The sequence below is a fragment of the Onychostoma macrolepis genome, chromosome 14 (genome assembly GCF_012432095.1).
Source record: "Onychostoma macrolepis isolate SWU-2019 chromosome 14, ASM1243209v1, whole genome shotgun sequence".
Lineage (NCBI taxonomy): Eukaryota > Metazoa > Chordata > Actinopteri > Cypriniformes > Cyprinidae > Onychostoma > Onychostoma macrolepis.
The window spans coordinates 3,841,391-3,852,046 of record NC_081168.1 but is presented as its reverse complement, the minus strand read 5'-3'; the positions used below and the strand labels follow the sequence as shown (position 1 = coordinate 3,852,046).

General features: G+C 37.8%; 1 protein-coding gene across 1 annotated transcript; it reads right to left on the bottom strand.

Moving 5' to 3' along the window:
* Window positions 1–311: 311 nt before the first annotated feature.
* stc2a (stanniocalcin 2a) lies at window positions 312–7,386 on the bottom strand. The gene is made up of 4 exons (XM_058798051.1): window positions 7,036–7,386; window positions 5,075–5,217; window positions 4,594–4,805; window positions 312–2,174 (listed from the first exon to the last, which is right to left on the bottom strand). The coding sequence occupies exons 1-4, from the start codon at window positions 7,169–7,171 to the stop codon at window positions 1,817–1,819; spliced, it is 849 nt and encodes a 282-aa protein (XP_058654034.1). The 5' UTR covers window positions 7,172–7,386; the 3' UTR covers window positions 312–1,816.
* Between the last annotated feature and the right edge of the window lie 3,270 nt (window positions 7,387–10,656).

Genomic DNA, 10,656 nt, shown 5'->3' with positions numbered 1-10,656 from the left:
AGTCTTTGCCGCTGACTCACTCATATTGTCGCCATCTAATGGCGGAACAATGTAACAAAAAAAATTGCAATTACTAACAAACAGTATATAATACTAATATAAACTATTATTTACTGAACAATAATGTGTGTGTGTGTGTTTTGTATAAAAGTTGTAGGCAATATACTGTATATTTAATTCTAATATATTAAATAATATATCAACTTTCATAAAATTTATAACTGGGCATATTTAGCCACAATTAGCTGATTTAATGGCAAAGCCAAAAAATAATTTACAAAGATCACAATAAAATTTTATATTACAAATATAATATATGAAATATATTATAAATACATTTCTAATTACTGACTTTTATTGTGCTAAAATGCTGTGTGAAAAAAAGAAAATCCAGAAAGACACGTCTGAGTAAGAAATGAGATTTAGTATTTATTTTTCCTAAAACAATTGGAACACATGCTATCTGTACCGATATGGAATCTATCATTCAATGTAATAGTTGTACACAGATTTTTTCATTCCTTGTAACAATCTAAAAATGTTTTCCAGGTTTAAACCCAAAGTTGATCACATTTTTGCCCACATGTTCATTGGAATACCTGAGTGAATTAAGAAGATGATTGGTCAAAGTAACTACTGTTGTCTTTAGGCTGATGAATAGCAGAACTGTACAGGCCATTCCTTATTCTTAAACCAACAATCAGCTCCGAACATTTTATTAACCAATCACGTGGCAAGGACCCAAAACAATTCTTTTCGTAGCTATAGTAAACAATAATTCACCCATTTCAATATTATTGTCAGTAATACCCTGAGCTTCTTATGTAGACTTAACCCAGTTCCTGGGTCTAAGGCCAGCTGAGTGCAATTCCAGCTTCTGGCTCTTCTCAGTGGCTCTGGGAGAAAACTGCTATTTTTTACTTGGAAACACCAGTGGCTGGCTGTGGACTTGGCCAGAGCACAGGCAGGCCTGCTTTCCATGAGACACTGCGCGCTAAAGTTGTTCCTATGTTCAACTAATCTGTTTGGGCAAAGCCCAGAAATGCAGCATACACATTGGACTTAAGCGATACTATCAGGGCGCTTTATCATACTGAGACGTGAGGCAGCTAGAAGTTTTTACTATTGTACATCTGCTCGGGTTCTACAGTTCATTTTGGGGTAAAGCCTCTATGTAATATTCTCAAGGCACAATAAGCTTGTTACTGGACGTTGTTTTGACTTCGCTTTCCTTCTAAGAAGCACAGAGCGTTGTATGTGCTAGACCTGGACTTCAATCCTGTACAGCTTGTATTTAATCAAGTATTTCAAATAACAATTACACACACATTTCTGAAACAAACAAACGTATCTTACATATCTACAGTCAGATGCGTAATTGGTGCAATAATATAACTAATACAACAGCAAGCACTATATTACATATAGTATATCATTACTGAATATGGAGGCTATATTTAGACGTGTTTATATAAATATAGATATACGTAGATTTATATGTACATGTTTTATATTCAAACGCTGCATGAAGCATAAAATAAATAAACAAGGTGATTGAATCTTAAGGAGGATATGATTTGCAAAATAGAGATGCTGTATTAGAACTAAAATAAAAGCAATTCTACAAAATTAACAATCTGTCCTATAATCTGGAGTATCAAAAAAGCTGCACCACATTTACCCTGCAAAATGTACAGTTTGGGAGAGCTGGAATGACTGTGGAGATGTGAGGGTGGATGGGTTGAATTAAGAGGTCTGCTGAGTCTGTGAAGTAGAGGATTGGGGTGTCATGGTCAGTTTAGGTGATCCTGCTATTTCACCTCCGAATGTCGCTGATCTTTGAGTCTTCCTGCTCGGCGGGGCTGGCATCTAAACTGGCGCGGCGCGGGCCTTGGCTCCGGCTTCTTGTGTGGGAACTGAAGCCGACCTTTCCGGGTCTGTCCTTGTCTCCTGTTCGAGCGCTCTTGTGGTGCTCGGCATCTGAATGAGAGGAAAGCGGCAGGCGTCGCTCGAGGCCGCTTGACGCTGGAGCAGCAGTGATAGATGTACAGATGCTCAGGCTGTCGCACAGAGCGCCCCAGTTCTGCTCGCACTGCAGACGCACGCTCCGCGTAATGGCTTCCTTCACCTCCTCTCCACAGCTGAGCAAGATGTTCACCAGCTCGACGTACGGCCTAAGAAAGCAGGATGATAGCGGTCAGTCCAGGCCTGGTTCTACGGGGGTGCTAAGCACCCTCAGTTAAAGCTGCATTAATGGCATTTCATTGCAGATTTGGCAAACTATCCAGTGCGTTACGGTTTGCGCTCTGGAGATTGATTTCTATTTGCAGCATTGAGCAATGTAGCCAATCACAGACATATCTGTTGATTTCTTGAATTAGAGGTGTTTAAGTTACAGTAGAATCCACTCTCAGCTCAAATCGCTGGAGTTTTTGTTCTGGTATTATGTTCAGCACGAATCATCAAATCATAAAAAAAAAAAATGTAGATGCGATGTAAATAAGAGATTCGTTGTGCAGCGTAGAGAACTGATTACAACGTATCTTAGTGAGATCGCGATGAACTAAGATGAGTGACAGCTTTTTAGTGATTATAAACGGAGCGCTCTTTGCACCATAGCAACGGACGCCACTAATATATACCTAATATATATTAGTGCTGTCAATATTAGTGTGTTAATGCAGGCGATTAGTTTTTTCAGTTTAACTCAGTTCAATTAGTAAGGACTTTAAGACCTGAAGTGGGTCAGAATAGGTCAAGAGAGATGCGTCAGATGAGCCTCACATTCAGCAGTGGAAGCTCTTAAAGAAATAGCAGCCAAAAAAACCTAATAATCAGCTGCTGTGATGTCTATTAATCAAAGATCAAAAGAAAAAAGAGGAAATCAATAAATTTTGTAGCTTTAAGGATTAATCTAGATTTAATTTAGAATTTAGTGTTTGATAACTTTATTCAATTTCTGTATATTTCCTACTTGCTGAAGGGCACAGGTAACTAAATATGACATTTATTATAATGGGTTAAGATTGTTTTAAGTTCACTTAAATTAGAAGTTATTTTAAGTAGTCTCATAAATGTTAAAATTGATAGCTCTTGTGATGTTGAATTGGCTATAGTCAATGGTTAATATTAGGGGGAAAAACTATTTCCTAGAGACTTCAGTACTAGTATAGGTATCAGTGATACTGTCCTTCAGTCATAAGAAAAAGATGCCATTATACAAATATTAAAAATATACCGTCTTTATGTTGTTTCTACATTAATTAAGATTGAATGTGAAATTATTGCAACGTAAAAGTATTTTTAAAAACTTTAATGTTAGGTGGGATTAATCACGATTAATTTCAGAAAAAATGTGCGATTAATTAGTTAATTTATTAATCGATTGAAAGCACTAATATATATATATATATATATATATATATATATACACCTCTCTCTCTCTCTATATATATATAATAAGGTTAGAGCACCCTAATTTAAGTAGCACCCTCAGTGATTTGATTCTGGAGCCGGGCCTGGGTCAGTCGCGGTAAAAGTCAAGCGGGCGAAAGCTTGCCAGCACTGCTGCTCTACTTTAAAATGACTGACTCTGCTCTCTGTTGTCCTCATATGTTCATTATAGGCCAGTGCTGGAAAAGACACTTCAATGACAGTTTATGTCACCGTACAGTGACTGTGTGGACCTTTCATGAGACGCAGCTGCTCCTCAGACTCAACACTGAGTGTGAATAAATAAATTAACTTACTTAAATTAACTTTACGTAGCTCCACATGTGTTTTAAAATGGAAAAGTACATCAATTTCCTGGAAACATGCAGCTAACGGGAAATAGCGCACTTTATTCATTTTATTTTTAAGCAAACAAGCTTGAAAATAGGCTCGATGTGATTATGATTATTGATTAATTGTATGATCATGGTTGTTTGATCCAACCACAATTATATTAGATAATTGTGCAATTTTGCCCTCCAAGTAAGAGAAATTTAAAGAGATATTTTCGAACATTTTTTGACTCAATGGGAATTCTTCAATGATCACCATTCTTCAAATTATCTTCTTCTGAGTTCCACAGAAGTAAGCAAGTCATAAAGGCTTGGAACAACATGGGTTTTTCATTTTTTTTGGTGGACTGTCTCTTTAAATGCTTAAAGAAATGCCATCAAATGCACAATATTGTGTCAGTAGTATTAAATAAATAATAAAACCACAAATATAGTGTCAAAGGTCTTCCTTTGAATGCAATGAAGGCTTGTGGGTTTGAACAGAATGCATTATATTATATTATTAATTACATAAATATTCATTTTCAAGGCATAAATATAAATCATATGGACCGATACAATTATAAATATTACAAATAAAAAATATTTTAAAAAGTATATATTAGGCTTACATTATAAGCAACGTGAACAAAACAGAATAAAATCGTTAATCTCCATTATTGGTATGACTATCGTCAGCACAAAATTCATGATCGTCACAGGCCTATTCACAAAACCACAAACAATACCGAAGCACAAGAATAGGACACCATATATAGTACGTGCAAACAGGAGCATGGAAAGCTGATACGCTGAGCGTGATACCTACCCTTTGGGAAATAAGTCTTGGAAATGTATCATCTCCACCATGACATTGACGTTGTCTTTTGCAGCTGAGCAGAGGTTGTGTTTCATGTAGCACTCTCGCTGCAGCTGGAAGACCATATCCTTTATGGCCAGGCATTTTCGGCTGATGCAGCTGAACTTGTGCCTTAAGCCGTGAGCCATGCACTTCAGTGCATCCTTGATGAAAGACTTTCCCTGTGAGTGTTTAAAACAGAGTCTTATCAGATCCGTAGACATAAACAGCCTTTTTTTCTAAGGACTAATAGTATGACTGTTTTTGCTAGACACACATCTTGAGACCGTGCTACAAGTTTGAAACCCTCTGCTTCAAATCCACCTGCACCCTGTGAAACACGAGCCAGGCCGGAGGCGGTGCCAGCTGGCCGGGCCGGTCGCTGGGTCATCCTCTGGATGCATCTGAGGGACACGAACCCCGTGGGAGACTGGGGCAACCATGTGCTTACCTGCGAGTCGAACTTGCCAGCATTGTGCAGGAAGGTCATGCAGATTTCCTGAAGGCCCCGGATTTCGCAGGAGTTGTTCTCGAAACACTCGAAGACGCCGCAGCCCACATCTCCTGCGCTCACGAGACAGTGCTGGATCTCAGCTGCAGAGGATAGAAAGAGCATGCTGTTTAAAGCTATATAAAGAGTTTGCGACACTCGCCGATCCAAAGCGATCTCAACAGCAGGTCTATGTTTAAATAAGAAATTAAGCTGCTTCAGAAATATACTTGACACAACCTTTTACACATGAATGCGGAGGCCTATTTTCCGGCTTTGTTTCTCCTGTGAAAATTGAAGAACTGTATTTAGGGGACAAATTTAGCAGAGAGCGCGCTGTGGTAATTAAGGTATGCTATTAAAGTCCATCAAACTGGGAGGCATCTTGCAGTAACTGCCTGAGATGTGGAAAAGCAAGGTTAACTGTATATAGGGCACGACGAGATTGCTTTTACCTTGCTGAAGAGATCAGCAACGACTACGGAGTTTCAGAAAAATTAATCAGGGAAACAGAGACTAGCAAATAGCATACAGAAACAAGAATGTGGATCTTTTTGACTTGAAAAAGCATTTCTGATTGCTTAAACATACTAATACACAAAGGAACACTTTATTTGCATATTAAAAGATTGCAAAAGCACTGATCAATGTTTGATACAGTAGATCAACTCACACAGATATAGACTTCCACATTGGCAGTCTTTATAAAATAGTTTGTGATGTGTCTGTAAGTCGTGTCCTACTAAAGAGGAGCAGTAAGAGAAAGGCTGCATGAACTGCTCCTCTTTGTGGACCCCATTGTGTCCGTAAAAAGCCAACGTATAAAGCATAAATCAGTTCATGAAAAGTAAAAAGCTCTGCAGCTATCACATTACAAACTGCCTGCACTTATTGTTTCTATATAGGGACCTCGCAATGCCTACTTCAATCCTCATGCTTTTGTTAAGAGATTAAATAAAAATACAGACTGATTGTCTTTTTCTAACCGTTAAAAGCACACATCTTCACAAAAAGGAGATATAAGACAATCAGAGATCATTCTCTGAATATCTCCTTGTTTGTGTGACAAAGATGAGTGGTTATTATTTTAACACAAAGATTCCAAGATTAGAATTTTTGAAATGTTCTAAATGAAATAGTATTTCTAAATGCTAATTTAGGTATTCCAAAGGTTTTTCCGTTTCTTTTTCAATGTGTCTTCGTGCATTTCAGCTTTACAGAAAACATGATATGAGATGTTTTTAAGGTCTTGTATATGAATACTACCCAATATCAGTGTAAATGCATTGCAGTGGATCTCTGCTGATGGAGGTGCACAGGTAATCACACAGCACTGAGACCCACTGAGCTCTTCTGCTGTACTAATCTAATCTGGGCCAGTCCCGTGCAAAAGTTGAAAAGATTTGATGCCTGACGTCGCTGCTGTGTTTCATTGTCATAATGCACGGGATTAAATTGCCTTTCTGCCGTGAGAACGGTTAAGTTTTTGATCCACCTAGTGCAACACGTAGAGCCATTGCATCACTCCACACTACAGGTTTAACTTGCTCGTCCGCACAATGCAACAAAAGTTGCGCACGTTTATATTTGATGCTCTTTATAATGAGCACTTTGCATGGCAGTTAATCATAAAATACCAGCCGAGGATGTCGCACGTAAACACAAATCCACGAAAATAAGACGCACGCGCGAACCTGACAGCAATGTCACCGTATATCTTTGCCTACCTTGTGCCACGCTATTAATAGTTTACGAAGATATTGGATTTCTCTACGTGTGCTCCGTATTTACGAGATATCGTCTTCCTGCGTATTCGGAAAATAAGATGTGCATTGGCCGGTTTTGCGCTGAAATCGCGTTCTGACCGCGCAAGACTCAGTCTGGAGCGCGATCGCAGCTTCGCAACACTTGCTTTCTCTTACCTGTGTTCTGTAAGGAGAGACGTCCTTTCTGACTGGCCGGTTTCTCAGGGTGACTCTCGTGAGCGTCAACGTTATCCGTTCCCACCAATTCCCCCAAGACGAGAAGCAGCAAGGCTAGTGCGCATTTGATCAACATTTCTCCACTCAGTTTGCGCGATAAATAATAAGAGGCTGTCAGCGCGGGATCTGATGAGGAGACTGTCGAGATGACACAGAGAGCGTGTGAGAGTGGAGAAGGGATGGATGCTGGATATATTTCCCAGAGTCCGGGTGTCAATTTGGATGAAGGAGTTAAGCAGGTGTTGTCAGTCGCGCTTCCCGACCAATCAGAAACGCAGACCACCACGTCCAAGTTTTAGGGGTGTGTCTGGCGAAAGTTGTCTCTACTTGACAAACTAAGCTTGTAAAATGTGTGAGGGTGGGTGGGTATTTACTCTACAAACGCTTATGAGGCATCAGACAGCTGTAAGGACAAGAGCATGCGAGCCTGTGGTTGTAGGTGTTCCTCTTAATACTGTAACTGATGGATTTATACAGGAGCGGATATGACTCAAATTTAAAAGCAATGAATTTCTAGATATCTAGTCATGAAGAACTCCATATCTGTGACTTTTTCATAAAAGAAATAAAAACAAATTGCACTGACCACTGCTGTGACTATAGCTGTTTCAATATATAAAATATATATTTTAAAATTTAAGCCTAACAAGTTGTATGTATTCTCATGCTGTATATATAATATAAGCAATAAATAGAGTGCAACTAAATAATCACCTCTTTATAAATCATACATGGAATCTATTAAAACAATGTCCACAATTTACTTAATATACACAGTGGTATGCTCCATGATCTTAATAAGTATGAAGGATTTCAGGATTTCCAAAACCCTGCTAAATGAATAAATAAATATAGCATTGACAGGGAATGGCACATTCTGTGCTTGCTCTGGTATATTGGTGACCCAGCAGATGATCATGAAAACAAAGGAACATAATGATTACGTGAATTTTTACATTGCAGTTTTTGAAAAGTCACCAGTCGACACAGCTAATTATATAGTCCCGCTGTCAAAATGTGCTCCACACAGTGCAGAAAACGGGACAAATTTGCTAATGGATGGCAGGGATTGCATCATTTAAACCACCCCCTCTAGGCAGCTGCCATACACAGACAAAGCAACACAAAAGGCATATAGACATGTGTGCACATGATCTGACACACACATGCACAACATATATAGGCACACCACTGAATCAGAGCTTTGTTGTTATTGAGCCTCATTTTATATTTCTTGCAATGAACTCTTAGATGAAGTCCATGTAGAAAATCAATCCCATAACTGCGGTTCACCAATCACCCAATTATGGAATTTTGAGAATTACACAGAACACATCTATTTTGATTAACTCTTTGGTGACTATGGTTTATGACAATACTCTGATGGGATCCAATTCAAGCTATGCAAATCTATTGCAAATGAGAGATATGCCTCAAATGGGTTGCAGGCCATTCTCATGGATGTGGGACTACCAAGAAACTGTCAGTATGGCAAGCCAAGTTATCACTCCTAGAATCTAATTTTATTTTACTAATCTTTTAAAAAAAATTATTATTATTATTAGTTGTTCGCAATCCAGTAGTGACTAATATGTATTTCAGTTTCACAATTAACTGTTTATTAGATCAGTTAAGCCTCTGCCATTTTAGGATGTCTGGTCTTATTTTGTATAAATTTACTTTGTTCTATATTTTATACAGGTTTATTGTCTATATTTTACCCTATATGTAATGTGTTGTTTTAACTGATATTTATTGGCTATTTAGTTATACTAATAGTTAGACTAATAGTATTTAGTTTATAATTTTCTAGTAACTATCTCCATAATAGGCAAGTAATAACAATAAATTATGCATAATTACATGCAAGTAATACATAGCCAAACCCTAATCCTAACTCTAACTATATAGTAAGTACTTAAATATATAACTACACTGTAACAATGACACCTTAAAATAAAGTGTAACCAACATTTCTTATCTCACTAGTTACAATTGCATTTTGCTTGTTATATGTAATTACTAGTGAGAATGGTTACTTTATATTTCAATTAAAATTACTTACTATTGTGATTAAAAAATTTATACCAACAACTGGAATACACTAGTTGCTAAATAAGGTGCAGTAATTACTACTATCAGGATAGAGTCTAGTAGCAACACTGTAAAAAAAAAAAGAAAAAAAAAGATAAGATAATGTAAAAATAAGGCACAATGTGAATTTTATGTTTGTTTGTTTTTTTTTTTTTGTTGTTTTTTTTTACAGCTGTTTATACATCATTATATTATGTTTGAAAGTTCATGGAAATGTCCATGTGGAAAATACTGGACAATGTTTTGGATAAAAACTGGACAAGTTTATTTATTTATTCATTCATTTTTACAGTGAAGAATAGTACTAGTAATTAATGAAACATGCATATTTACTAGGCAACATTCTTAGTACTTTCTAAGTAAAAAGAAAGCACTAAAAATATATATATATGTTACTTAATTTTAAGCAATAAATGTTACAACGGCTTGCCATACTGAGAATTGAGAATTTCATGAGCGGCCACCCGTAGGCGAAAAATAGATGAACAGCGCTGAAGCTGCAGACAAATATTTGGTCAACACACTCTCGTGCTGAGAGGAGAATAAAACATGGTTAGACTGTCAAAGCTTTTTTATAGGCTATTAAGCCCTTCAAATGCTATTGGCAAGATTATTCACAACAGAAAGCCTATAAATTAAAATCTGGTATTTCAGTTCTATAAGCTTTGCTTTCCAGGAAATGAAAGAACGAATGCTTTTGTGGCTTCAAGGGATGCACAACGTGTCCATACTCTGCTATATGGCATTCTGGTGAGACTCTGTGTGTTGCTTTACCTTTTTGGTGCGGTGGTGTAGGTTGTGCCTACCTCACAGCATAGACTGAATCAGAGTCTGTAAGAAAGCCAGTCCATGATGCGCACACACCCTCGGTATCCACCAATCAGCATGCGTTCACAGACCGCAACCTCGTAATGACGCGTGTCACCACAGACGACTGGAGCGCCGAAAAGAGTACTGATGGTTTACCCGTATATTTTGTACTTCTGAGATGCCTAAAAGCGTGTCTCAAAGAGAGAGAGCGAGAGAGAGCGCACCGCGGCAGCCCGAAATGTGCTATTACCGAACGAAAAGATAGCCTGTATTTATTTTAATGCAGTTTCAACGTGATGTCTACATCATAATTTAAAAGAAGAGGTGCAGTCATCTGGCATTATCAGATGCCTCTCAATAATTAAAGGCAATCACATCCGCATAAACGGGGATGAAGCAGACCAAAACCATGCATAAAATACATAAACATCTCTCAGGAGGGTCTTTAATCATGCTGTAATTTATGTCTTGCGTTCAGTCACTGTGTTGCTGGAAAATGCCAGCCTTGCTCACAGATTGCATGAGGCTGTCAACAAGAGTGCTTATTAATTCCCTCTTGGCAGTGACGGTCTGTTAAAATGTGAGCTATCATATTGAAATGCATCAATTTCTGTTTTGCTTAGCTTGCTAATCCCATCAGTCCATCATCATTTTGGA